We start from the raw sequence: 27,457 nt of genomic DNA on the forward strand, positions 1-27,457 counted from the left end.
TGACATCAGTTCCGATCGAGTCCTCCCTTCTCCAACTCCCCCAGTTCACCATGGTCTACACATTTATCCTCCCAACCACTTCGCCTCTCTCGTTCCAATCATTCATCTCCTCTACCACTCACCCCTCTCTCCCCCAGACCGCGTCGACAGCCCGCCATGCCCTCCGCCTCGCACTCAAGGCCCACAAACGCTTACCCCGCGGCCCGCGCCAGGACGCCCACCTACCCACAGTTTTGTCCGCTTTGAATGAATACATCCCCTTGCTATTCGCAATCTTAAATGGGCTGAATGGTCGCTCCGTTACAACTGAGCCGTACTCTGCTCAGGACGGCTATACGTCAGGGGAGCGAATCTCCGCATCGGCGAAATAGTCGACATCACCATCCGGGTGGAGATACAGTCAGCATGGAGATGTACGTTGTCATCCTCAGGCGGATTGAATTTCGGGTCTGGCGGAGATAATGCAAGCGGACATGGTATCCGCACGCGGAATGGACGAGTCTCTGGTGGAGGCATCCACTTCGAGTTGGCATTCACGCTTACAACTCTGGGATACGTACTGAGTAGGATGGCGCGTGCGGGGGGTCGTCGCTGCGCTGTATGCATCGTCTACCCCGTCTGCAGAGGTCCGTACTGCTGCTGTGCAGACTGCAACGCGGTATCTACTACAAGCTAGCTCTGTGCATAATATGCTTGCGTCTTCGCCGACTTTCACTGCAGCTACAGCGTCGACAGTACCGGATCTCGAGGCTGGTACGCAGTCAGCTCTGTCGTCTCTGGCCATGGCTGAGGCTACGTTACTAGCTGTCCTTAAGGATGATGCGTATATTGTGGCATGTATCCAGTCGCGCAATCCGAATGATAAAGAGTGGATGGTCCGTGCCCCTGAGATCCCAAAAGTGCGCGCTTTGCTATTCGCAAGACTCTGTGTCCGTGCTGCAGAGTACGCTGAACAGGCGACTGCAGGGTTAGGTGCTGTTGGATCCACGTCTGGTCGTGCAGGCCGGGTAGATGAAGACTTGCTTCGCTATACAGGAGTTTTGGCTCGCGTTGCTCGGGCACGCGCGTGCCGATTCTTTGGTGTAGATGCTGAGCTATCCGGTAAAGTGGGTGAGGGTATTGCGTGGTTGCGAGCTGCACGCACTTCACTTGGGCTACGTGGAGCTTCCCAGGAAGAGACTGCTAGCTCGGGAGGCTCTTCAAAGGGCGGTTTGTCCCGTTTAAAGCGCGAGTGGACAGAGCGGCGGGAGGAGCGTCGAGTCACTAAAGATGCTGGCGGCAGTCGCAGCGAAAAAGGTCCATTGGATGCGGGGGACGATGCTGGTCGTGACGAGGAGGGACGGGTCCTAGCGATGCTTGAGACGAAATGGGTGAAAATGAATGACACAGTAAGTTCGATTTCGTTATTCCCCTATGGTCCACGGGTTTCAATGTACGTGGTGTACTGACTCAATGCAGATGAATACACACCCCATCCCACCCTCTGCACCATTACTATCTAATCTGCCATCTGGTCGAGATATTCACTCTCCCCCGACGCCATACCAGCCCCCTTCTTTAGACGAGGATCAACTCATGCGAATGCGTGCTCCACCTGATGAAAGAGACGATATTCAGGTTGGAAGTGACGACGATAGTGAAGACGATGCAGGACAGCCTGGTGGCTGTGGAACTCCGGGTGCATTCCCGGACCGAAGTGCGACGGCTTCGAGTGTTTATTATTGAAAGATACCGAAATTCAAGTACATATGCTAGAACACGAGATATGAGATATCGAAGGAGCATTTACCTGGCGGTCTATGATAAACACGAAGGCCCGGTAGAAATACAATGGCATCCCGACCGAGTGTGGGTCACTGGTTGACTACGATCTTTCCGAAAAGCAGTCCACATTGTAGAAAAAGGAAGAGTGATCAAACAAAGTGATATTATGTACAGTACAAATGGACAAGAGCACAGGGTAATCCCCAGACCCTCTTCTGCCATCTTTTCGTCTCCCCTCCGACAGACCCGACCAGGGTGGCTATAAGATCAAGATTGAACAGGACTGGACAAACCCACTGGGATTCCGGATTCCGTCCAAAGCCGACCATTTCATCCCGGCATCAAAATTGTCCAGTCCTATGTCGATATCGGCTGTCAAACCCTTGCCTCGAAACACAATCGCATAGCTGAACATGCAAGAAAACACATAAACGCTTATGCCGACTCTCCACCAAAGCGGTTCTTCTCCTGTCCAAGGTAACCCTTAATCTTGCTCTCCTTGAGGAGCTCGAAGTACTTCTCTGTAGAGGATAAACATGTCAGTACAACGCATGTCAATCACAGATCCGCAAAGCCACAATCCAGTCAGACCCGGTTGTTCCGGAAAAACATCGCAGGACATCGTAACTCCTGATATCCAGCATAGACGGAATAGAGGAAAATCACCCACCTCGGAAAACACCACACTTCTCGAGGTGGTTCACGCCCCTCGCGCGCATAGCACTTGCCCAATTCCTCGCCGACCAGACGTGCCATCATGCTGCGGACCCATTGCTCGCGGATAATGGCGTCGCGGGCGTTGTGGATTGCGACATTGTCCTCGAAGTCGACGCCGTCGTAGGTCGGGGCGACGGTGGGCTTTTTGGCGAGGAAGGCGGCGGACTCGGGGGTTGGCATTGTGAATGATTGGCTTGTGTGGTTTGAACTGAGGGTCGGGTGTGGTGAGGTGGTTTCTTGCTCGCTCGGAGGACAATGGCAGCAGGGGTTGTTGGAGGGAGTCGTCGTTTGAGGCGCTTGATGCGGTCGTCGGCACGTTGATCTTGAAGGTTGGATTACCTGGTCTGTGATTGGGTGGAATCAGGGCGGTCAGGGTGCTTTGGTGCGGGAGGGCCTTATGCGCAAATCTGTGTGGTCACGTGGATCTATACAATCCGAAAACGGCAGGTCAGACAACGATGGAAGTTTGAATACTTGAAGGTTGGATTTTATGTGGTTTAGACCGACTATCTTGTTGAATAAGGAACTGCCTTGCAGGAATATCATATTTCCAATGACTATGGTTGTTCACACCTGCCGTACGCCCGATTAAGACAATGCGAGACCACGAAAGCAATATACATACAAAGCAAAATTTCAACACAAAACCTCTCATGATGCAAGGACGACTACCAGACCTGCTGCAACAACCTTGGAAGGATAATTGACATGGATAGCGAGAAATAGTATAGATCAATCATCCCCCTCCTTTCCCATCATTCGGTCGTATGCATCACTTAAACTGTCCGTGTATCGTTCCCAACTCGACCGGCCAAGCCAATTGCTCAGCTCACGGTAGTAGTAGATTTCAGACCAGCAATCCCGACCAAACATGCACCCAGCCATATTGACGATGAGGTCATGAGCGTTCTGCTGATAGTGAATGACTGGATTATCTCCGTCGCCGCATGCACCAGGCGGGAAGGCATTGATGCTGCGTTGTGGTAAAAAGCCAACACTGCTGCGAACCCATGGTTGACTTTGATAGATGTATTCTAGGGCATCCTGTTCTTTATGCTCCCAGTCCATATGCATCTGCTCGTACATGACGGGATCCCACCAGATATCGAGCAGTCGATCGGTCCAAACAGATCGTCGTAGGAAGAAAGATCCGAGATTGAAGCCAGCACAGTCCTGTGTCAGAAGCATATTCAAGGAATCTGCCTTCCCGTCGCCCTCGAGGGAACGGCCTAACTCATCGAGCCAGAACTCGGGTAGTGGATGGGTGATGTTGAGAGGGTTGTAGGCGGTGATATCGCGGTAGACGTGAGATTCAAGGTCATTGAAAAGATGGTGTTGGAGAGATGTGTCATATTCCATGACCCATGTGTTCAAGTCGAGCCACCAGAACCACTCTGCGTCTGGATACTTGCGCATCGCTTCGCGGATCACATCGCCCTTCTCCCAGCTCTCGCGCCATTCATGTGAATATCGCTTCTTGGCCAACAGGTTGGCCAGTTCGAGCTCGTAGCCCCATTTTTTCACATATCTCTTCTTGTTCCATATGCTGTTGCGTTCGATGGCCCATTCGCGTGCACCTTTCCACTCCATGACGCCGCCCTCCACGTTCGATCCGAGTATGATAACGAACTTGCTCCCACCGCCTATAGGTGATCTTCGGTATGTTTGAACAATGGCTGGAACAGTGTTAGAATATTACGTTGAAATGATCATAGCAAGCACTTACTCGTCCAGCAAAATAGATACCCAATCCACACCAAGAACAGGGCGAACAGCAGCCGGAGTCGACCCCGGCGTACTGGTATCCGTAATGCACCTAGCAGGCCACGTCCACTACCCGATCGCTTCCATTCCCGGCCGTAATCATCCTTATCGACATATTCGCGTGAGGAAAGTCTTCGGAAGCTAGGAAACCGAGTGGACAGCTTGTGTCGTTGTCGAGAGAAGAAGCCGCTATTTCGTGTGGAGAACGATGGATATCCGCGCACCTCGTCACTTTTTGCCTTGGCTGCAGCCCACGATATGCTGCCTGGTGTGCCTGGGGATAATGCACCAGGCGATGGGCCGTTCGGGGATGCGGTGCCGCTAGCCGGAATGAGTCCCGGGCTGGACCACCCCCCGCCCGGGTGGGGAGAGGGTGATCGCGATAAGGTCATCGCGGTGATCAGCGCTAAGCAGTGAATTTGCTAGAAAGCGATGAGAACTTTTGAGGATGCCGGAGGGAACGAGCGAAGGGATGGATTGGTGAGGTCAGAGTGACAGAGGTAACGAGTGACGGAAGTTAGGGAGAGAAGTGAATTAAGACACACAGAACATCATTAAGAGGACATTATGTACCGGATTGGAGATGCGACCTCAGGAACTTGAGGCCGAATGCGGCATGTCTGTGCTTTTGATAGCAGGTGCGGTTTGAGTTTCGAACCTTCCCAGGGTTGGAAAGGGCAAATTGAATTTGCTTAGCCTCAATACTCTAAATGCTGCCCAGGTGTATAATTAGCATCACTACATGTATCTAGGCATGTTGAACTGTATAGTAATATAGTTGGGGCTGATTTTAATCTGCGAACTCAATCAAGTGAGGCTCAATTGGCGCATCGGCAGATCGGCGCCACATATCTACACTTTACTGCTTGCGGACAAAGACCATTGTGGACTACCTAGGTATGTAACGATGAATTCCCTCGCAATTACTATCAAACTACGTCCAAAGCGGAAAAGACTAATAACGCCAGAACTCATTCGAATCCCAATCACTTGCATTGGGGCCGAATCGGCATTCGGTTCGCCGCCCCGTCGGCCTTGGTCATGAGAGCCTGTCGCACCATGAACCCGGCTTCGTGACCCGGTCGGGGCTGGGCACTCTCGCCGTGGGTAAAGTCACACTGAAGCTTAAGAAACTTCGTTCGGTCTTTATTTTGGTACACAGTGATGATGTCGCCTGTATAGAGTTTCCCGAATTGTAAAGCTTCGGGACCATCCTCGGTCATAGAGCCACGGCGCAGCAGTGTGTCATTTACCCAGATGCCAAGACGCGCTTTGGTGGAGAGGATAGCCATCACCCCTGGAATGTCGAGCCAGCTTTCCCCGGCTGCGATCCTCGCCTCAATACCTGGAGTCCAGAATGTGACCTCCAGGGCATATGCGGGGATTCTCGTGTCCATGGAATCGGCATGCTTGACGGTCGCTGACGGGCCCCGACCCCACGAGGTAAGTCTATCCTCAAGGTAGATTGTCAAGTCAAATATCGACCCGGGGAGGCTCTTCAGTTTGCCGTATCTCTTTGGCGGTCTAGCGAACTCTGGATCAGACAGCTTGGAGGGAATAGGTGGGTTGGGTCGGTGAACAATCGGTTCTGACGATTCTGTTTCATCGGCACGGAGCTGATCCAAGATAGCTTGGCCTGTCTGCGCATCAAGGGTAGTAGCAAACTCGAGGTCGTATTCGGATTTGGAGGGACGTGAGGGGTTGTTGGGGGCTGCGTCGCGGCGACTATTGTGGGCACTAATATCGCTCGATGCCTCGCTGGCCGTGTCAGGGATTGCAAGGGCAAGGTCAATCCGACGCGTGAACTTTGCTTTTGGTGTTGGCTCTTGTGGACTCGAGACAGGTTCTTCTTTGGGACTCGAAGTCGGCGGAACAAAATCCTTATGGAGGGTACTAGGTGGCATCGCGTCCTCGATGTGCCCAGGGGTGGTCTGCCGCAAGGAGGATCTGTTAACCGGGCCACCCTTGAGTTGTAAAGCAGGGTGCAAGGAATCCATGTTGAGTTCTCCAACGAGCTTTTCTGCGCCCATCAAACTGGGTGCAGTGCCACCGAAGGGTACCGCCGGGAGGGAAATAATCGAGTCGTTGGGATCGTCGCTCGTCATCGACTCACCGGAAGAGAGAAAGTCAATGGGAAAGTTATTGGAGTCGTAGGCATTCAGGTTGCCCAGCGCGTGGGAGCTCCGTAGGGCTGAGGCAGAAACTTCGCCAAACAAACGTTTGGCATGATTGTCCACCACTGCCTGTCCATCTTGGAAGCTCTCGATATTTGGAAGGCTGGGGTAGCGTACATCGGTGGGAATGTACTCGATGCGAGGCCGTTTGGAGATCACGTCACTGCTGCTACCCTCTTCGCCGTCAGCTTCGTGGTGGTAGCCCGGACCGTCAGCGATAGACAATTGCGAAGCGTCCAGCTCCTCCTCGGCATCCTCGCCAATGATTGAAAGCCCATCTTGATGGTCAGACAGCAAATCAGCATCATCCTCATACTCATCCACGTCAGGGACTTCCGCGATCCAAGGGTGCTGGAAACACTCAGTCTCTGTCGGACGAGAGAAAGGGTCTCGGTTGAGAAGCTTGGCGACAAAGTCGATACCAGACTCAGACACGCCCGCCCTGCGCAGGGGTTCGAAATCAGCGTCACAGGTCATAATAGTACGAAGCATCTGGACACCTCGATCCTCTGCACGCCCTGTATATGGTGGAACGCCGGACAGGATATGGAAAAGAACTGCTCCTAGCGACCACATGTCAACAGATTGGCTGTAAGGAGATGTTGTTGGGGGTCTTTCAATATCAGCACATGCTTCCCAAACGAAAAAGAAATTAGCGACTTACGGATCTCCAACGCGACGCCTCTTTCTGAGCTCGCCGCGGCGGTATTGATCATAGTCCGGGTACACCTCTGGCGCACAGTATAGAAGCGTTCCACAAAAAGTCTTCAGGAAAGTCTCCTGCTCGACCACTTTCGACAACCCAAAGTCAGATAGTTTGATCCTGAGCGGGTCCAGCGAGGCAATCAGGATGTTGTCCGGTTTGATATCTCGATGGGTGATGCGGCGTTTATGCAAGTAGTGAAGCGCTCGTAGCACTTGTCGTGCGATCGTCCTCACCATCTCCTCGGCAATCTTTCCCTGGGTCTGCAGGTATGTCGACAGCTCTCCGCCTGGAACATACTCCATGATGATGTAGATCCATCGATCATGCTCGTGGTGATCGATGTATTGAACGATATTCGGCTGCGATGCGTCAGTTGTATCGCTAAGAGAGAAACTGAAAAACATTGCTTACATGTCTGAGATCCCTCATGATTTTCATCTCATTGTCGACCTTTTGATCAAGGATACCGTTTTTCATGAAGCGGCGCTTGTCGAGTTCTTTTGCAGCATAGATGGCGCCATGTTGCTTGGTCGCAATCTTGTACACAGTAGCGAACGCACCCTTTCCAATCTGTCCAGTCACGTTGTACATGGCACCACCGGTCCAATGCATACCATAAGCATTGGCAGATGACCACGCTAAAGCAGATGGGCCTGGGCCTTGTCGTTCTTTATGTGCTGGGGCATGTGCATGAACTCGTTCGAAATAGCGAAACAAGTTCTGGTGATATTGGACAGCGAATCCTTCTCGTGACGGAATTCGAACAACAAAGCGGACCTCGTCCGAGGTTTGGGATCCGGTGATGACTTGAATGACAGACCCGTTTGTGAGCATTCGACTATTTCCCTCTTTCTGAGACTTTCGCAGGCGACAATTGTCCACGATGGTACCATTTGTCGACGTATCTTGAAGCATGAGAATGCCATCCTCGGTTAGATAAATGCGAAAGTGAGTGTTCGACACTCGTTTCGCATCATCATCAACACTCAGAAGAACATCACAACGAGAGCGATTGCGACCGAAGCAGAAGCCAACTCCCAGGTTGTGGACTTTTGACGAGAGCCTCAGCGCCAAATCTAATGCTGCCGTGTGGGAGGATTCGTGTTCCAGTATGTCCCTTTGAAGGATATGCTGAGCACACATTCCACCAGTAGCGCCAACAGCATCATGGGCAGCATGCGAATTCGGGTGAAGGATACAGATGATGTCGGCCAGGTCTTGGTCTTGGATGCCAGAGTTATTCATTCCCATTCGGCGGGGATCAGCACATGGCTGGGTAGATTCCTGAGTGGCTTCCATTATGAGGGTGAATGCAAGTGTAAATGAAGATGCTATGGGAATGAACAGAGAAATGAACTACAGGTGCAGATCCGATGGGGTAGGGTATATGTGCTGTGAGGTCAGCGAAGAGAATGTGCATATAAAGGTCATCAACGTCGTAGACTAGGGATACAATACGTTAGTGAGGCCACGCTAACATGGAAGGCTATTGGAGGGCTTCTATATATACCTTGAAGGGAATCAGTGCTGGGGCCGAGGGATTGCACACCCGGGCAAAAGTTAGGCGAGAGAATGATACGCCTCAGGACCGATAACACATTCGCTAGGATATGTGCCGCCTGACCACAGATTGGCCACGGATATCTTGCTCAGTGGTTGCAAGGAGTGTAATGGACAATGGTTGAGCGGTAAGTGGAAGGTATGCCTTGCAGAGTGGGGTGTCTCTTCAACTCTCCTCAAAGCCAGTGTTGAGCAACACAGATGAGGACCTGCGCATAAAAATGGAAGTGAGGCTATCCAACCCTTGGCCCCAAGCCATAAGAATACAAGGTGTAATTCTAGGTTTGAAGATGTCACCCGGTGAAGGGATCCCGGGCCGTCAAGATGGGGCGCAATGAGAAGCTACCCGATGGTGTTTGCGTATTAACGATGTTGAAATGAAAGAATGGACTGTATTCGACGATCTCGAGTGGGCAAGGAGGTATGTCTGTTAAATCTCGTTCCAACAAATTAGCAAATGTCTTTTTCGAAGCTTGAAGAGGCCTTTGTTTAACCTCGACTCGAGGTTGAGAATGAACTCACACAGCTTGGGATACTCCTTGCCAGCCTGTCCACGGCTGGTAAAATTGAGATAGTAGATAACACAAGACGGGGACGCCGGGACAGAGCAAAAATCGCACTCCTTGGAAGGTCGTCGTCCGAGGAACAAGACCAAGAACGAGCCGCAACAACCGTGACTGGTACCTGAGGCAACGACGCGTTCCTAAGGCGCATAATCTCCTGACTCATCAGGCAACAGGCCCGTTGATTGGTCGAGCGGGATACAGCGGGGACTAACCATGGAATCAGGTCGAGTCCGATCTATGAGAAAACACACACATTGTACATCATGTGTATACATCACGAAGGCTTTTAATACCTATACTAGGTTGTTGTTATTATTTACTGCAAACTATTTACTTCCGTATGGCTTGCTAGTATCATCACTCCGCTTGAAATCACCCTTCAGCGCAGTATCGAACACCTGTTCCAGTCGTGCAAGGGCTTCGTCTGATACCTCTGTGACAGGTCAGATTAGGGTCATGCATTTTCAGCGCAGATTAAGGAAGCACTTACGGTAATGGACCACAACGCGGCCACCCAACAATCTTAGCCCTTTTTGCTGTCCAATCTCAGCCAGGTCATTTGGACCCACTCCTGACGCCTCGAGGTCCAACCAAACCATGTTGGTGTGCAGGGGGTACTCTAGCTTGCCACCGCGACTGGTCCACATATCGGCTACCCGCCTCGCCTTTTTATGTGTTGCTGCAAGCTTTCCAGTTTGACCTTTTGGGTCCGTGCCAAAAGTTTCAGTGAGCGCAACGCGGGCCGCAGCTGCAATCACACCCGTCTGTCGGGCGCCGCCCCCGATAGATTTGCGGAACCAGCGCGCTTTCTTGATAAAATCACGGGAGCCGACAATGATACTTCCAATGGGTGCACCCAGTCCCTTTGAGAAGCAAAGACTAACGCTATCGAAAAGGCTTGCATATTCAGGCAAGCTCCCAGCACCAGCCACGACGGCCTCCCACAGCCGGGCACCGTCCAGGTGAACCTTAATATCATTAGCATGAGCCCATTCCACAATCCGCTTTGCCTCAGCAAGCGGCATGATCATTCCGTCAAGGGTATTCTCCAAACTGATCAACTTGGTCGGGCAATAGTGAATATTATCGCCAAGAACTGCATGCTTTTTGACATCTTCCAAAGTCAAATAGACCCCGTTTTTGGGAATAACAGGGCTCACAGTGGCACCAGTCCAAGCGCTCACACCACCAGCCTCATAACAAATGATGTGTGACCTGTGATCACACAACACTGAATGGGGTGGCTGCGCAAGATGCGAGCGAATAGCCACCTGGTTTCCCATGGTACCAGAAAGGACCAACAGACTTTCCTCATGTTTCGTGATCTCAGCGACATAGCTTTGCAGCTCGTTGGTGACTGGATCCTCATTGAAAACATCATCCAGAAGAGTTGTTTGACAGATCGCTTCGAGCATTGACGGTGTAGGCTTCGTCATTGTATCGCCTACGCTGGATCAGCTTCAATTCCGTCATCCACTTCTCAATTGAGTCATACTTCGGAGGTCAAACTCAGCAGCTCCAGCCCCGTGCCAGGCTGTGGGCTTCTTGTTATTGCTGCCAATGCCTGCCGAGGCACGGGCCAGGGCATCAGTTGTGAGTTGTGCCATAGGTATCGGAAATATGGTTTTTGGTCCGCGCAGGGCTGTTAATCGAAGCGCCGAAGAAGAGCGACGGACCGGGTTCAACAAGCGATTCATAGATGAGTTTTATGACAGCCAGAGAGGCCTTGGGGAATTGGAGAAAGAGGGGAGTCGACACGTGATCCGGGGACTAAATAACCCGCTACATTGTGGAACCGGGAGATATAGGTAGATATTGCAGATGTGCAGTAGGTTACACGGGGACCGGAGGGTAAACTTACTATCCAGTACCTAGTCGAGGCTAGGCACATCACAAACCTTGTGTTTCACCTATCAAAAGGGTCCACGGGTATACTATAACCTGTCACTCGGTCTGCGGTTATGACGCCACTGCACCCAGTCCCGAGGTCCTTATCGATAATCCAATTGGGACTAGTGCATCCAGAAGGCCCGGGCGGTCGCCCGGCCTCGACCGCTGACTCAGCGCTTGGCATGGCCGCGGGCGGGCATTGCGCTTCAACAGTTCAAGTCTGCACAATCTTACCTACCTTCTATCGGCTTTACACTAGTCGCGGCAAAGATGGATCTGTCCCATCTCACACGGCCTGGCATCCTATGCCAGTGTGCTCGGTGCTCCAGCTCACTGGCTGCACTGGAGAACGAATGGGCGAAGCTATCTAATGCCTACTCAATCCCGACAGCATGGCTCAGTGTCGACCTCCATCGCATCGCCGTTTCTTCAGAGCGGAAACAAATCCCCCAGACATCGGATATGACCCTCCTGCGTGGCCGTGTCATCCAGGAAGTATCGTGTAAACTCTGTCAGCAACGGATGGGTGTACTTTGTCCACTTGACAACGGGTAAGTGGCTGTGGAAACAGACTGGCATTTCTCACGGCTAACCTGGTTTCAGGATGAATATTTTGTGGAAAATGTCAAAAGTGGCTTTTAGGGAGATCGTTACCATGCGAACGGTGCAACCTGTATTCAAACAGGGGGCCCTCGAGCGACTGATTTGCCCCCCGAAAGAACCTCCGCGCCGAAACCCCGATCTCGTCCAGGGCAGTGCACTAGTGCCAGCTGGCTGCACCGACCCCAGTACCCTCGATCCAACTGTGCAAAAGCAAATGCTGCATCAGGGTAGAACCATCGATCAGATTTCCACCTCCGTGAACCACCTCCAAGACACAATGTCAGATCTCAAACATTCATTTACGGCACTTCGAATAGAGCTAAATGGGCCTGGCCGAAATCTGGGGGAGGGCTCTGTACTTCAGGGCCATGATTTTGACATGATTGCCATGGTGCTGAAGGAGCTCAAGTCCAAGTCGGACGAGATCGAGAAGCTGAAGCTGGAGATTGAGGCCCTGAAACTGAAGAATCGCTACATGGGAGTGACCGTGCCACAGCAGCCAGAGTCACTGTCACTCGTAAACATGAACGCTGCGCTTCCCGAAGTTCGGAGCCCCGGCTTGCTCCAAGCGGGCCGGAAACGTAACTGGCCTGACGCATTCCCGGGGGACCGAAGTCAGGCAACCGCAGACTCTTTCGACGAGGATGATATGGTAGATGAAATGTCACTATCTGATCCGCCGATGAACGGCTCTCGCGTTCCCCTGAATGACCAACCCCAACCTGCAATTACCAATGGGCCACCTGCAGAAGAGGAACTGAGGTCCATAGAGGTGCAGTTGCCTGCTCGAGAGCCTCAAACTACCTCCAACCCCATCCAAAACCAACCCTCCGCCTTGCAGCAAACCATAGCCAAACGCCCGCGCCTTGGTGCTCCGCCTGAAGATAGCCCCTCCGCAGCCCCTCCGCAGCCACAAGCTGTTCCTCAGAGAAGACCGCCCGGCAGGCCGAGGAAATCAATCAGCCAACCGGCCATTCCCGACCCCACCGAATCATCCAGTACCGCTCCTTCTAGCACGCAGGGGGACGTCGAATCAAGCGGTCAACAAAACACAGTGCGACGTCGAGCGTCTCGCCGTAGCTTGCGTGCACAATCCCTTGGTCCAAATATCAGCCACGCACAAAGTCAAGAGGACCAGCAGATTTCGCAAGAATCCGCGGAGCCTCCTGCCGACATACAGCCAGCACCCAACAAGAAGAGCAAGCGTAATACTGGCTCCCCCAATGGAAAGCGAACTCCTGGTTCAGACGATGAGGGAGATGAGGCCGCTATGAATGAGAAGCGGAAAGCTAAGGTTGCGGCGCGGGACGTCATGGCCAAGATGGCTTTACAGCACGAGGAGGCTTTGGAGGCTGAGAATGCACGATAATTTCCGGGGTTATCCTTCATATACCTGTACAATACATGGACAATAAGCAACACACAGCTGTATTATGACAAAACCTTCAAATGAAAATGAACAGTACCAGCCGGAAGTTTCCAGCCAATCCCCAAATCTGAGGTTATATATAGTGCAGTGACTTAACACCGCTTTGGTATATATCTGACAGGACCTCTAAAAGAACATTCAAACGCAAGGTGTGTTCTTACATGTAATGTGACGAATATCCACTCCAAGCACAGTCCCAGGAACGCTGAGATGACTAACTGAATGAAAGTGAGAACTTGGGGACTCCGAGAAAGGTGTTGCTGTCTTGATAAAATGACCACAGTCGACATGGCTTTCTAAGAACAACCCTCATGTTGGGCAAGGGCTTCTAAGATTCACATAATTGCTCATAAAAGAAAGTTTCCATTTGTCAAAAGCCAAGGAATCTTCCTAAATTAATCTGGAATTGGATTCCTAAGCTATTTGGGGTATACCCTAACGCACTATCGTATCTCATTAAAAATCATTATTTTCAGTCTGTGATATCCCGAAGCAAGGCTGTGAGTGCCGCTAGCGAGTCGGGATGAAGTTCTTAGAATCGGTCTGTTGTTCGCTGAATGACTCGTGGAATGCTGCGATTCCACCAATGATGCCAATAGCCATGAAAGCAAGAGAGATGAGAGACCAGATGACTCCCCAGCACTGGGAAGATCCGCCGTATCTCTTCGCAAAAACGCTGGCATCGGAGCTGTTTACTTTGCGAAGGATGAGATCGTCGCACTAGAGCACTGGTATTAGCGACATAAACCAAAGCAAGTGTAATTGGTACTCACAATATCCCAGACGCTATACAGACCAGACATAACACCAATAAATAGCTACAGAGAGAGTCAGGTTAGTATAAATCGATAAGCGGGGGACTCAAAATCTCGGACATACCACGACCCAGCGCAAGGCTTCGCCATGGGCAATGAACCAGCATGCCACCAACAGCCCGACCGCAAGAAGAACAGTCATGATGGTCAACCAGTCTCTCCGTGCCCACCATAGAGTAAGCAGGAAGCAGACACCAAGAACGATGCTGGCAACCTTGCTGGCGACAATATTAAATCCAGCGAAGATCAATAAAGCGCCGATAATCGACGACCCCAGGTACCCAGCAGGCAGGGTGATAGCACTCATACCGCCCTGCATGTGGGTGACACCACCTTCATGCGGATCCAGTGAGATAGACTTGACTTTTCCGCCAGTACAGCAGGCAGTAATCGCGTGGCCGAATTCATGGAAGGCAATCACCAGCATCTGTCGGGAGTCAGTCGCTGTCTGTATATAGGGGTTTGGGAGTATTTACCTTGAAGGGCCATAGTACCCAGCGGATATACGGTAGATTCCATAGTAGTGCGATAACAACCACATATGCTCCCATCACACCTAAGGTGACGGCTTGGGTGTGGTTGACACTCAGGTCACGCCGGGCCAGTTGATGTGGGGCGGTCTCCGCCGCACTTTGGGCTAGCGCTGCATATAGGGCTGGCATCGTGAGTGAGAGTGACAGGCTCGGAGAATCGAGGGAAATGCAGACGTTAGAAATGGCTGAAGTGCAAGTGCAGATTATTTAATGGTAAACTATTATTAGTCCCGGGGAAAGATCATCCACGCGTCCCTATAGGGACGCGCATGCCACTTGTTGTTTTTGTGGCGCTGTGTGGCTGATCGTCCTTGGCTATTTTTAGTGGCTTGGCCCTTTAGGCTGAAGGATTTTATGTTCTTTCAACTGTCTATTAAAATAGTTATATCGAGAATGCTATTCTTTACATGCAACCCAAATGCGAAATTTAACATGATACATGATCTTCGCGAGAGATGAGTAAACTGATAATGTTATGCGAGAGGGTTGCACCTGCCACCGGTCCTCGGTTATATATATTTGTGTCTGATCAGTTGAATGATAGTAAACAACATGTCTGGTTTTTAGCTTCTCTTTATTAGTTCACTAACCATCTAGTATCAACCACTAGTCCCACCGGGCAACACAACCTTGCCTCAAATAAGAGCAGAATGAGTTCTCCGGGACTTACACCATTAAGATGGTGGCTCACGATGTTGAATCTTCAACGGCAGCCGCTGGCCTCGTGGCATCGAGCCCGACTTCGGGAGGAATTACGAGAGCGACGACTCGCAGAGACAAGTTGGCAAAAGCTTAGTGAGACCTCAGATGTTCTTTTCTCAATCACCCGGGCCCAATACGATGGGTTTCCTACTCGGAATCCTTCTTGCTTGTCCGGCCTGAACTCCAGCCCGATATACATGTACATGTTGGCAAAGTACACGTCACGGTGGTCATTCTTCAAAGCAGCTGCCCTGTTCTGCAATGCCCGAGACTGGAAGCTGGTACACGAGGTGGTGAACCCGAGCAAAGATCACAAACTCACTGAAGTTGCTTCCCGCCATGAGATTGATGAAAAGGACTTCCGGCGAGTTAGCAATCAACTTCGGCGCATTTGGCCTCTATTTCCATGAGTCATAAGTTATGATCCGGAATGGTGCTTGCTCTGATTGCATCAATGGATGTTTGCTTCTCAGATTATGTGACATCCATGGATGCTCTGATTGCTGACTTACTCTCTTTGTTTCTTTTTGAAGAAGATCGCTTTTACATCACAGTTTCAACCCTGAAGGTATGATCAAAGTTTACTAAACATCTTGAATCAGCTAGTCAGTCTATGTTGGCCTTCCTCTTTAAGTGGCATGCTGTTTCTTACTTAATACGAAACTCTAGTCTGTCCCTTCTCCGAGGTTCTCGTTCACTTCGCACCAGATCCACAATGGAACCCTATGAGGACTTTGACAACCGTTCACATCACGCAGACTCACCGTCCATTAGAGTAGAGCCTACCAATTGTGCTAAGCCAGTTATTATTGGTCTGTATGGTCTCCCTGGGTCTGGGAAGACTGCTCGGTTGGACGAACTCAAAGCCGAACTCAGCAATGACGAGTTTGCATTCTATGATGGCAGTGCCGTTATCGCAGCGGTGACACCTGGGGGTCTCGAAGCATTCCAGACTTCCTTTTTAACGGAAGAGGCCAAAAACGATTACCGCGAGCGCGCCATAGCCAAGATCAAACATGAATGTTACAACACGGGGAAAACCGCTATCGTGGCAGGACATTTCATGTTCTGGGCTGAAGATGATGCCCATGGACGGTCAGTTTGCACACCAGGAGATCTGGATACATACACGCATATCCTCTACCTGGATGTTCCCGCTGAGCTCATTGTCGAGTATCGCTTGAAGGACACCAAACGGATCCGTCCGAAAGTGTCAATCCGCCATGTGGCTAAGTGGCAAACATTTGAGAAAAACGAACTTCGTCATCTCTGCAGACACCATGACATCCTTTTCACACTCCTATCGCCACCGTTAGCATCTGTCAGCAACCTCGGATCCCTTATTCGAGATTTCAGGACACAGTCAGAGCGCTATAACAAGAATGTTGCTGAAAGAAAGATGCTTGAGATACTTACCGCCGGCTCTGGTGAAGTGGAGACAGTCATCGTGCTGGATGGGGACAAAACCCTGGCGCAGGAAGATAGCGGAGTGCTCTTCTGGGAGCATATCCGCGCACTGTCAGGCGCAGCCGAGGACCACGGTCCCCTGAAAGCTTTGTTTAGCAGTCCCTTAGGATATTCCTACGTTGCCTTCCGCCAAGCAACACTGCTATATGAAGAGGCTGCCGGGAACGCGGAATTCGAGGCTTACTGTGAGGCTGTCGCATTAAAGATATGTATGCACCGTGATATTCTGAATCTATTGCACTTGGTTCGCGGAACGAGACACGTGCGCGCAGTCGTGGTGACTTGTGGAATTCGATCCGTTTGGGAGAAGGTCCTTGAAAGGGAGGGTCTTTTGGCAACGGTCAAAGTAATTGGTGGTGGGCGGCTGCACGACGGTCTCGTTGTCACGCCGTCTGTCAAAGCCGAATTGGTAAATTATCTGCGTACAGTACGAAACCTTTACGTCTTTGCATTTGGGGATAGTCCTTTGGACTTGGAGATGCTCAAATCGGCCGACCAGGCTATCGTCGTCACCGGCGAGGAAAGGACACGGAGCAAAAGTATGGAGAAGAAGCTAGCAGAGGCAATTGGAAAGAACGGATTCCACCCGCGCCAAGCAGTCCTGCCTGCTTATGTGTCACCACGCATCGACACCACTCGCCTGCCCTTGGTACGGTTGACAGATCAAAATTTCCTTGCTTCTGTCTTCGTTAGATGCAGACACCTCCATGTCCTCCACGCCACTGACCGACCAGCGGCCAAATTGCTCATGACTCCAATGCGCGATGCATCCATTTCCGGATCAGCGTTGCGAAAGGTCCATGGGCGAGTTGGATTTTACCTAGCAACGGAATTATGTACCCAAATCATGGGCCTTGAAGCTTACCCTATTCCGCATGTACAAGGTCATCAGGCAGACGGGTATCGCCTGCTGCATGAGGAAGCAACACTAATTGTGCCACTGATGCGCGGCGGCGAGCCAATGGCCTTCGGGGTCAACGAGGCCTTCCCCCTCGCCATGTTCCATCATGCAAAGGTTCCATGTGACCTCCAACATGAGCATCTGAAGGGCATGGCCACAATCATACTGGTCGACTCGGTTGTGAACACTGGAAGATCGGTATTGGAGTTCGTTGAACAGATCAGGAGTCTCAATGCAGCCATTTACATTGTAGTGGTTGCTGGTGTTATTCACTCGCAAACTGTTTCCACAAGCAGAATTGCTCTGGCACTCAGTCGATTTGAGGGACTGTCCTTTGTCGCTCTTCGCCTTTCGGACAACCAATTCACCGGAAGAGGGACTACCGATACTGGCAATAGATTGTTCAACACAGTGCATATGGGTTGATCAGGTTGGGATTTCTATAGCAAGTATTGTCTCTTTGAGGTCTCGTGGAAGGAAGTTTTGATTTAATTTCGTGCCCACTCCCCGAATTTTGTAGCAGTCAAGTTCCTCGAATGAGTAGCACCTTCAAAAACACTTGTTCCTCAGAAGGCTTCCCATGTATAACCAAAGGATTTATGTAGATGTCTGCAAATGGTTGTTTCTACAATAACGTATTCAATGGAAAAGGCAGGTGGCTACTACCTGCCAGTGCTACCAAACCCCGCATTTAGGAGGTTGGGATCGTCGATATATTTTACCCTCAGGCCTCAGATCTCAAGAGTAAACCTCGTGGTATGTGAGGAGAACTTGTCACCTACAACATTCCTCGATCATTATGCTCGGCGCTCTTACAGTTCTCCTAGCAGGACTTTCAGGCGGTACATACTCCCACCCAACCAAAGAGACGAAGACAGCCACAACCTATCACGACAATGCCGACGTCCTCAAATATGTCAACCCTCTTATCGGCACATACGGGACCACTCCAAATGGCAACGGTGGCATGATCCCTTCCGTCAGCCCTCCCTTCGGTATGACCCGCTGGACGCCGCAGACGCGTGAGAATTTCATTTCACAAGTGCCCTACGGAGACAGTGATCGTCTTATCCATGGATTCCAAGCCACGCATCAACCAGCTATTTGGATGGGCGAGACAGGTCAGGTTGTACTGACACCTGGAATTGGCGAAGTGCAACCGCTGTTTCAAAATCGGGGACTGCAGTTCCAGAAGAGGGATGAGACGAGTACACCGTATGTCTATGAGGTACTTCTCGATGCTACTCAGCTCCTGGGCCGTGATTGGAATGCGACGGCCGAGGCTGTAGGTGACGGGCCTGTTCCCGGTGGTGCGGGTTCCGTGCCAGTTGAGGTGAAGGAGGGTGCCAATGGGCGGACGCGAAAGAGGCAGGTTGAGTCTGTCCTGCGTGGTAGATATGGTGATCACTATCAGCAGTCGATCAAGGTATTCCTACTCTTTTCATGGTCGCCATGCATCGTTTCTGATTAGTTTCAGGTTGCTATGTCCGCAGATACTCACGTTGGCCATCTTCGATTCGACTTCGAACACACCCCTACTAATGCGGATAGCAAAGGCCAGCCCTGGGTATTTATTCAAGCCTCGCGTCGCAACTGGACAGGCGAAGTCCATATTGATCAGAGCAGGCGGGAGGTCTACGGCTATAATACTGAGCGTCAGGATTATCTCCTCGGACCGGACAAAGCATCGTCAGCCAAAGGATACTTCGTATCTCGCTTTTCAGAGCCGTTTACTGAACTTGGTGTGGCGAATGGAGGCTCAACTATAAAAGACGAGGTTCGGCGACACGGGAATTTCACTGGTGCATATGTGAAATTTGCCAACTCGACATCGCGTGTCGAAGTGCGCACCGGTGTTTCGTACGTCAGTGTCTCACAGGCAAGGAAGAACCTCGACATCCAGGCTCCAGATGAGAACACATTCGAGGATACTGTTGAAAAAGTGAAGTCTGCTTGGCTTGAGAAGTTGGGCAGGGTATCCATCAAGGGCGTCAACAAGACCGATGCGGATAACGACCCCCGCACTATTTGGTATACTGGCCTGTTCCATGCACTCCAATACCCAAGCGACTTTTCCGAGCCGACATCAAATCAGGAAGGTGCTCCGCGTGTCTTCTACTCAGGTTATACCGATAGTGTGCACACTGAGAACGACTCATACTACCAGTCCTGGTCAATCTGGGATACATACAGAGCCGAGCACTCCCTTCTGACGCTATTTGCACCGGAGCGCGTGAACAGCATGATGCGCTCCTTGCTGCGCATCTTTGACTGGTCAGGTTGGTTGCCGATGTGGGCCAACCTGGTCGAGACAAATATTATGATCGCAACGAATGCGGACGTGGTGCTTGCCAACGCTCTAGAGCGAGGATATAAAGACTTCGATATTGGAAAGGCTTGGAATGCTGTCAAGAAGAATGCGTATACTCCGCCTGATCATGATACCGATACTCTGTACTATGACCGTCAGCCTGGCACTTCATACGAGGTCCGCGCTGGACTTACATCATACATGAAGCAGGGCTGGGTGTCTAATGACGGCTGGTCTGAGGCTGGTAGCCGCACATTGGACTATGCATTCAATGATTATGCCTGTTCGGTTGTTGCTGCCCATGCGGGAGAGGACAATGCCACAGTGCAAGCCCTCAAGAAGCGAAGCGGAAACTACGCATATCTTTGGAACAACGAGACCCAATTCATGCGAGCCCGGAACGCGAATGGGACCTGGGCTAATAATACCTTTGGATGGACAGAAGGTGATGATTGGGTGTACACGTTCGACGTGATGCATGACGTGAAAGGACTAGCTGAGCTTTTTGGTGGCCGTGAAGCCTTCCGCGATAAGTTGGATGCGCATTTCCAGGGTGGTCACAATGACCATACCAATGAACCAAGTCACCATGTACCCTATTTGTATTCTACTCTCGGTTATCCTAACCAAGCAGCCGAGACAATTAGGGACATTGCTTGGGCGAACTACAATGCGACTAGCGGGGGACTAGGCGGAAATGAAGACTTGGGGCAGATGAGTGCTTGGTATGTCTTCTCTGCGTTGGGATTCTATCCCGTCAATCCCGCCAGCGATGAGTATATTGTTGGGACACCGTTCTTTGAGGAGGTGTCTATTCGCCTTCCCATTGGAGCGAGCACCGGTGGACACCATGCCAGTGGCATAGAGAGGACGCTTAAGATTAGCGCTCCGGGGGCATCCACAAAGCCGTATGTTGGCAGTTTGAAGGTTGACGGAAAGCGTATCAATGCTCCAATTCTGAAGCACAGTCAACTCGTGCATGCGGCAAGAATCGAGTTTGAAATGAGTTCTACACCCACTTCCTGGGGAAGTCGCCCCTTATGGGAAGCTTGATGTTACGAATGTCCAAAAAGACCTCAGAAATATGATCAATCGCCAAAGAGTCCAGGGGGACGCCGCCATTTTATGTTCCGGTGCCTCACAGGAATCTGTCGGTCTCGTACTTTTCTCCTAAGATCGATCTCCTACCTACATCTACCGAGTTGTTCCCCGGTCCGATCCATCAATCGACACCGATTCATTGGCAGCTTGATCCTTTAGCATACCAATGTCGCTTTCAATTTTATTCAAACGTGTGATTGGAGCTGGCAGTAAGTTCCACAACCCCTCATTGATTTTGCATCACCTCATCGTCGTGGCCTGTTGCAAAGTATTGCGCCATAGTATATCGCAGCTTCGCAATAAACACACAATTTCTTGGCCATTCATAGAGTTCAACTCCATCAAGTTTATAACTGGTCGCGTACTATTCCAAGGCTTTTCAATTGCAACTCAGCGATAGTATATCCTCATTTCCGGTGGAGGTTAGCATGCACAACCCCTAATACGGACTAGAGTGCGCATCAGGGAAATACTTACCGAAGCTAGAATTTAACATAAACGCCACAAGGGCCAGAACCCCCGTCGGGCATTCCGTCTTATCACATCATTATAGCAATCTCCAACGAGGCTTGCGGCACGCTGCGCCCCAGTTATTGTAGGGGGCCCAAGCTGAACAACAGTATATGTATATACCACGTCTCGCCGTGTGTTTCAGGAAGCATCTCATTCACCTCACCTTTCTCCTCAGCCTCCCAACATGGGTATCCCGTCTCCCGTAAGGGAATATACCGAATCCGTGCCGCAATATGAGAGCAGCGACAATGATAGCCTGCAATATACCACCGAAGTCGGCGGAAACACCTCCAAGGCCACATACCAGGAGGCATCCGGAGCGCCCGTTGAGGTCAATTCTCCGCTGGGGTATTCGGTCGGTTGGGTTACTGTGATCTTCTTGAATTTGAGCAAGATGATCGGAACGGGGGTCTTTTCAACGCGTGCGTGAAATTCAACAGTGGATTGTTTGAAGATATACTTACCCCCAATAGCATCGGCCGTCGTCAAAGGCGCCGGCTCCGTTGGTCTTACGTTGATATACTGGGTGATCGGGTATTTGATGGCATCTAGCTGTCTGTCCGTTTACATGGAATTCGCATCGGCGTTCCCCAGTCGGTCTGGCTCGGAGGTTGTCTACTTAGAACAGTCGTATCCCCGACCCAAATACTTTTTTCCTACTGTGTTTGCGATGCAGACGGTGCTTTTCTCGTTTAGCAGCAGCAATGCCGTTGGTATGGATACATCGTTGACAGTTGGTGTCCCGTGGGATTGGCGATATGCTGACTGCACCTAGTATTGGCCCAGTACCTGTTCAAACTTGCAGATTCGGACTTTACTCCATGGAAGTTGAAAGGTGTTGCTGTGGCGTGCTATACTGTCGCGGTACTGGGTTCGTGCTAATTCTTCCATTATCGTGATATGTGCTAATGGGCTTGCCACAGTTCTGGCATTTCATACTAGATGGTCGTTGAGACTCGCAAATGCAATTGGCCTTGTCAAGCTACTGACATTGATATTGTAAGTGTTGATCTGGAATATACTCGCGATGGATCTGGAATATACTCGCGATGTACAGATGTTCAACCGGTAAAGCTAACATAAACTTAGCATCGCGATAACTGGCTTGGTGGTTCTCGGAGGTCACACATCAGTGAAAGACCCCAAAGCAAATTTCAGGAACGCGTTTGAAGGTACCGGTGCGGCGACAGCTTACGGAGCGACCAATGCATTGACCAAGGTCTGGTTCTCTTTTGCGGGCTACGAAAATGCATTCAATGTTGTGAATGAAGTTCGGGTATGTACTCCACATGATTAGGACTAGTTGTGTTGTTTGCTGACGAGAGCTAGAACCCTGTCAAAACCTTGAAGTGGAGTGCTCCGCTATCGTTGGGCTTGACGGCAGTTCTATATGTGCTGGCAAATATTGCGTATTTTAGTGCTGCGAGCAAGGAGGAAATCCTAGAGTCGAAGGTCGTGGCCGCTGGTGTCTTCTTCGAGAAGGTATTTGGAACCGGTAGTGCGGCTTCAGCACTTAATTTCCTGATTTGCATGAGTGCTTTCGGAAATCTTCTCGCTGTGCTTATTGGACAGTCTCGTATGCTGAGGGAGTGTGGCAGGTTAGTGGTAAACTGGGGTGTATATTCTGGAAGTCTTGCTAACCCATTGCTTGAATATAGACAAGGTGTTTTGCCCTTCACTTCATTTTGGACCTCGACCAGACCGTTTGGGACGCCGCTCGGTCCATACTTCGTGAAATGGAGCTTCACCGTGCTGACGATCCTGACACCACCTGCTGGCGATGCATTCAATTTCGGTATGTCCTGTATCTTTTCTGGCCTGGTTTTGACAACTACGCGGGAACTACAAAGGCAATCGCTAATTTTGGGACATAGTCGTGGACCTCGGAGTGTACGCAACAAGTATCTTTGGTTTGGTACTCACTATAGGCCTGGTGGTCACTCGAATTCGCCGTGCACGCCTTAATCTCCCAGCGCCGGACTACAAGGCCTGGCACATTACTGTGGCGTTTGCGATTCTCTCCAACCTATACATGGTGGTAATGCCGTGGTACCCTCCCAGTACTGGGGCCAATGGAGGCGATGTGAGCTTCTGGTATGCAACATATTGTGCGGTTGCTGTCGGAATGTAAGTTGCTGTCCCGGTTAATCCTCGTTGGTATATATCACTGACGTAACGAACTATTGATATAGCGTGGGGTTGTGTGGAGTGTACTATTATGTGTGGATCAAGCTTCTACCCAGAATTCAAGGATTCAAGTGGGAGCAAACGGTTCTCAAACTGGATAATGGTGCTCTGGCGCATCGGCTTGTCAGGGTGCCTAAGAAGACTGCGTGATGGATGTGACGATGTAATCCAAGAAGTGCAATAGTTAGCATATATCAGCCAACTAATCTTCTAATCCCCTAATCTCCTAATCTCCATACATCTATATCCCTTCGATATACCATTTTAGCGTTTAAGACGTGATCTCACCACGTGTGGAGTCGGCCCCACTTCCCCCAGGGTATCCCGGGGCTAAAGCCTCTGCCGGTCATTTGAGGTGCTTCTATTTCCACATCGCAGTATGCAGAACGGCAGACTCGTCTGGCCGACATGTAATACAGCCGAAGCTAATCCGATCGTCCATCTGATCTCACCATGGATGTAGCAGGGCATCCCTTATAAGAGAGCTGCCCGTTGGTGTGGGGGTGCTACCCGATGACCCGACGGATTATCGGCTGTGGAGCCTATTTCTCCGTCACCTTTTCGCATAGTAGCCAACAAAGGTTATGAAATTAGTCGATCGTCATTATAAATGTGGATGATATCATGCTAATTGGCTCAGAGCTACAGACTGCCAATTGATAACAACTACTACAACTGCACCAAGTGGGACAGGCATGGCCACCGATGTCATTCAAAGGCTTCGCTGACCATAATACCGAGGCTGCAGAGACTGCAGAGACTGCACAGCTTTATAAGCTAGACGGTCGCCCCATGGACCCTCCTTGCTCTCATCGAAATCTCATCCCGAAATGCGCACCCCTAGCTTTTGGCTTTGGGCCTCTCTCGCAGCTCCGTGTGTCGCGGTCCATGCCCCATGGAACCTAGGAAATGGCTTCCAACTCACGGTCAATGAGAATGCCAACCGTCTCTCTATTACCCAGCGTGGGAGATCCATTTGGGAGACTGTGCCAGGCCAGCCGTTCCTAAGTGCCAGCGCAGGAGATGACGAGGTGATCGCCGCTAATGGTAACTTCAAGGTCAACGAAGTAGACCAGCACAAGTGTACCGGGCAGAAAACCAGCAATGTTGATCTTCAGCCGTGGCACGGCAGTGAGAACGACCATGCTGCGGTCATTCAGGGTCAGCTCACCGGATGTGGTGATGCCACGCCTCATTTCTCCGTTGCTTTCTGGGTTCCTTCGGAGTTCCCCGATCGTGTCGCCTTCAATGTTAATGTCTACCCTGAAACCTCTTCGGATGCGGCAACAAAGTTGTTCCTGACGTATCGCTCTTCGCCATCGGAAGATTTCTACGGACTTGGTGCCCAGGGATCATTCGCCTCTTTCAAAAACCAGACTGTCCCCATATTCTCGCGCGAGCAAGGTGTCGGTCGCGGTGACCAGCCCACGACTCGTCTGCAAAACGAGGACAGCTTCTTTGCTGGCGGTGACAAGTTCACAACGTACACTGCGATCCCGCAGTACATTACCTCGAAATCTCGCGTTTTCCATCTGACGCAAGAGAGCTCTGCCTATACTACATTCAATTTCACCGATCCTAATGCCGTCACTGTGCGATATGACGCCTTGACGGTGGATGGTTACTTCATGCAAGCTGAGAGCATGCTTGATGGCATTACCATGCTCACTGATTACACCGGCAAGATGGTCGCATTGCCCGAGTGGGTTGACACCGGTGCCGTGCTTGCTATTCAAGGCGGGCAAAGCAAGGTGAACCGGATTGTGGACCATGGGCTTAGCCTCAAGTGTCCTATTGCTGCAGTCTGGCTTCAAGATTGGTCAGGTACACACTCGCAGAGCGTATCCTACATGTCGCTGAATGTATCTCGCCTTTGGTGGAACTGGGAATCTGACAGCGCACTTTACCCGACCTGGAAGGAGTTCGTCCAGTCTCTGCGGGATCAGCACAATGTCCGTACTCTGGCGTATATCAACCCATTCTTGACAAATGTCAGCACGAAGCCTACTGGTTATCACACAAACCTTTATGACGAGGCCAGCCGGGCCCGTTACGTGATCCAGAACTCCACTACCAATAGCACCTCCGTTATCTCTAGTGGGCCCGGCCTTGAAGCTGGTATTCTGGATCTCACCAACCCTGCTGGTCGATCCTGGTTCAGGGAGGTCATGCTGGACCAAGTCTGGAGTGCCAATATCTCTGGATTTATGACCGACTTTGGCGAATACACCCCTGTGTATCCCGATACCCAGTTCGCCAACAAGAGTATCGATCCATTCTTCTACCACAGCGCCTACCCTCGTGAGTGGGCTGCCCTCCACCAGTGGATCGGAAAGAACGTGTCTTCATTCTCCGACGCCATCCTGTTCCACCGTTCATCCTCCATGGCCGCAAACCGGCACATGAACCTATACTGGGCAGGCGACCAGAACACGAACTGGGGCGTGAACGATGGTATCAAGGCTTCCGTGACCGTCATGGGCCACATGGGCCTGTCAGGCTATGCCCACGGGCACATGGAGATTGGTGGATACACCACTACCTGGGATAGCAATGGCATCGTGAACCGCTCTTCCGAATTGCTCGGCCGCTGGGGTGAACTCGCTGCCGTCTCCAGTGTAGTCTTCCGTACCCACGAGGGTAACGTCCCCCAGGTGAACGCGCAGTTCTACAACAACGCCACCACCTACTCTTACTTCGGCTACAACGCGCGCATGTTTGCCAGTCTTGCCAAGTATCGCCGCCGCATCTTGGAAACCGAAAGTAAGAACCTGGGCTGGCCTTTGCTCCGCATGCCTGTCGTCTACCACCCAGATGACAAGGTCGCCAAGGCTATCAGCTACCAGAGCTTCTATCTCGGCTCGGATTTGTACGTCGCCCCGGTGCTGGACCCCGGCCGCACTAGCGTGAACGTCTACTTCCCCGGCAAAAACCAGACTTTCACCCACGTTTGGTCTGGCAAGAAGTACCACGGTGGCCAGACTGTACGCGTCCCGGCACCGTACGGGAAGCCTGCGGTTTTCGTTGTCGGTACGCCGAAGAACAATGATTTGGATGACTTCCTGCAATTTGTCCGTCGGGAGAATAACACCGTCATCCATTTCTAGTCCCTATGAAATGTGTCTGAAAACTTTCCATGTATAGAATCCCCAAGCGCAGTTTCTTGAAAACTATTTAGAACGTCTTCATCATCTGAATTGATTTCCTCCATAGACAAAAGTCCAATGGGCGCTCAAATCTTCAAGAGTGCAGTGGCTTGAACGAATCTCTTGCATAGTGGTTCAATGGCACTGCGACTAGCATATATTCATCGAACTTCGTAGTGAATAACTACGGGACTTGGAACGGATCTACTGTATCACCCAAGGGAGTCGATGGTATCTTAATATGACATGACCTAACCCGGATTTTTAACCACTATGACACCCATGATATAGAACTGTATCAGCCATGCCCACAGCTTGTTACAGGTATATCGGGATATGCGTGGTGGCAGCGCCTACCTACGAAGCTACCTGATCTAGGCGCTATTGATGACTGAATGTCTCGTTTTGGCCTGGTTCTTGACCGCATCTTACAACGCTCCATAAATAACTAACTACCTAACTACCTAGGTAGTTATCCTGCCAGCTTTAATTCAGGCCCCCGGGCCAGATTCAGGCATCCAGGTACCTGAAATTGCCGGAAACGGGGGTTTGACCCCTGGCGCCTATACAGCGTCGTAGGCACCTTCCCAAAGTTCGTTGGGGTCGTT

At 51.0% G+C, this 27,457-nt stretch overlaps 12 protein-coding genes across 12 annotated transcripts; 7 read left to right on the forward strand and 5 right to left on the reverse strand.

Moving 5' to 3' along the window:
* Nucleotides 1–50: 50 nt before the first annotated feature.
* Nucleotides 51–1,725, forward strand: N7489_008244 (pH-signaling protein PalC; the record flags this gene model as incomplete). The annotated part of the gene is made up of 4 exons (XM_056713994.1): nucleotides 51–235; nucleotides 343–563; nucleotides 625–1,388; nucleotides 1,459–1,725. The coding sequence occupies 4 exons, from the start codon at nucleotides 51–53 to the stop codon at nucleotides 1,723–1,725; spliced, it is 1,437 nt and encodes a 478-aa protein (XP_056567709.1).
* Nucleotides 1,726–2,199: 474 nt separating this feature from the next.
* On the reverse strand, nucleotides 2,200–2,661 carry N7489_008245 (putative NADH-ubiquinone oxidoreductase 12 kda subunit; the record flags this gene model as incomplete). The annotated part of the gene is made up of 2 exons (XM_056713995.1): nucleotides 2,200–2,285; nucleotides 2,469–2,661. 2 exons carry the CDS (start codon nucleotides 2,659–2,661, stop codon nucleotides 2,200–2,202), a joined length of 279 nt encoding a protein of 92 aa, XP_056567710.1.
* A 552-nt stretch (nucleotides 2,662–3,213) lies between these two features.
* N7489_008246 (putative alpha-1,6-mannosyltransferase subunit) lies at nucleotides 3,214–4,637 on the reverse strand (the record flags this gene model as incomplete). The annotated part of the gene is made up of 2 exons (XM_056713996.1): nucleotides 3,214–4,157; nucleotides 4,208–4,637. The coding sequence occupies 2 exons, from the start codon at nucleotides 4,635–4,637 to the stop codon at nucleotides 3,214–3,216; spliced, it is 1,374 nt and encodes a 457-aa protein (XP_056567711.1).
* A 594-nt stretch (nucleotides 4,638–5,231) lies between these two features.
* N7489_008247 (serine/threonine-protein kinase) lies at nucleotides 5,232–8,424 on the reverse strand (the record flags this gene model as incomplete). Its single annotated transcript, XM_056713997.1, has 3 exons — nucleotides 5,232–7,032; nucleotides 7,084–7,484; nucleotides 7,537–8,424. 3 exons carry the CDS (start codon nucleotides 8,422–8,424, stop codon nucleotides 5,232–5,234), a joined length of 3,090 nt encoding a protein of 1,029 aa, XP_056567712.1.
* Nucleotides 8,425–9,577: 1,153 nt separating this feature from the next.
* N7489_008248 (threonine aldolase GLY1) lies at nucleotides 9,578–10,858 on the reverse strand (the record flags this gene model as incomplete). Its single annotated transcript, XM_056713998.1, has 3 exons — nucleotides 9,578–9,684; nucleotides 9,742–10,695; nucleotides 10,747–10,858. 3 exons carry the CDS (start codon nucleotides 10,856–10,858, stop codon nucleotides 9,578–9,580), a joined length of 1,173 nt encoding a protein of 390 aa, XP_056567713.1.
* Nucleotides 10,859–11,411: 553 nt separating this feature from the next.
* N7489_008249 (uncharacterized protein) lies at nucleotides 11,412–13,113 on the forward strand (the record flags this gene model as incomplete). Its single annotated transcript, XM_056713999.1, has 2 exons — nucleotides 11,412–11,692; nucleotides 11,745–13,113. 2 exons carry the CDS (start codon nucleotides 11,412–11,414, stop codon nucleotides 13,111–13,113), a joined length of 1,650 nt encoding a protein of 549 aa, XP_056567714.1.
* A 570-nt stretch (nucleotides 13,114–13,683) lies between these two features.
* Nucleotides 13,684–14,650, reverse strand: N7489_008250 (M50 family metallopeptidase; the record flags this gene model as incomplete). Its single annotated transcript, XM_056714000.1, has 4 exons — nucleotides 13,684–13,893; nucleotides 13,947–13,991; nucleotides 14,053–14,415; nucleotides 14,465–14,650. 4 exons carry the CDS (start codon nucleotides 14,648–14,650, stop codon nucleotides 13,684–13,686), a joined length of 804 nt encoding a protein of 267 aa, XP_056567715.1.
* Nucleotides 14,651–15,213: 563 nt separating this feature from the next.
* On the forward strand, nucleotides 15,214–15,633 carry N7489_008251 (uncharacterized protein; the record flags this gene model as incomplete). Its single annotated transcript, XM_056714001.1, has 1 exon — nucleotides 15,214–15,633. One exon carries the CDS (start codon nucleotides 15,214–15,216, stop codon nucleotides 15,631–15,633), a length of 420 nt encoding a protein of 139 aa, XP_056567716.1.
* A 305-nt stretch (nucleotides 15,634–15,938) lies between these two features.
* N7489_008252 (uncharacterized protein) lies at nucleotides 15,939–18,017 on the forward strand (the record flags this gene model as incomplete). Its single annotated transcript, XM_056714002.1, has 1 exon — nucleotides 15,939–18,017. The coding sequence occupies one exon, from the start codon at nucleotides 15,939–15,941 to the stop codon at nucleotides 18,015–18,017; it is 2,079 nt and encodes a 692-aa protein (XP_056567717.1).
* Nucleotides 18,018–18,390: 373 nt separating this feature from the next.
* Nucleotides 18,391–20,955, forward strand: N7489_008253 (GH92 family glycosyl hydrolase; the record flags this gene model as incomplete). Its single annotated transcript, XM_056714003.1, has 2 exons — nucleotides 18,391–19,017; nucleotides 19,069–20,955. 2 exons carry the CDS (start codon nucleotides 18,391–18,393, stop codon nucleotides 20,953–20,955), a joined length of 2,514 nt encoding a protein of 837 aa, XP_056567718.1.
* Nucleotides 20,956–21,700: 745 nt separating this feature from the next.
* On the forward strand, nucleotides 21,701–23,853 carry N7489_008254 (uncharacterized protein; the record flags this gene model as incomplete). Its single annotated transcript, XM_056714004.1, has 9 exons — nucleotides 21,701–21,938; nucleotides 21,990–22,229; nucleotides 22,292–22,387; nucleotides 22,440–22,515; nucleotides 22,606–22,792; nucleotides 22,846–23,114; nucleotides 23,175–23,311; nucleotides 23,391–23,643; nucleotides 23,709–23,853. 9 exons carry the CDS (start codon nucleotides 21,701–21,703, stop codon nucleotides 23,851–23,853), a joined length of 1,641 nt encoding a protein of 546 aa, XP_056567719.1.
* Nucleotides 23,854–24,533: 680 nt separating this feature from the next.
* Nucleotides 24,534–26,810, forward strand: N7489_008255 (uncharacterized protein; the record flags this gene model as incomplete). Its single annotated transcript, XM_056714005.1, has 1 exon — nucleotides 24,534–26,810. The coding sequence occupies one exon, from the start codon at nucleotides 24,534–24,536 to the stop codon at nucleotides 26,808–26,810; it is 2,277 nt and encodes a 758-aa protein (XP_056567720.1).
* Nucleotides 26,811–27,457: the final 647 nt, after the last annotated feature.

Source organism: Penicillium chrysogenum (assembly GCF_028827035.1).
Source record: "Penicillium chrysogenum strain IBT 35668 chromosome Unknown utg000004l_segment0_segment0, whole genome shotgun sequence".
Classification (NCBI taxonomy): Eukaryota; Fungi; Ascomycota; class Eurotiomycetes; order Eurotiales; family Aspergillaceae; genus Penicillium; species Penicillium chrysogenum.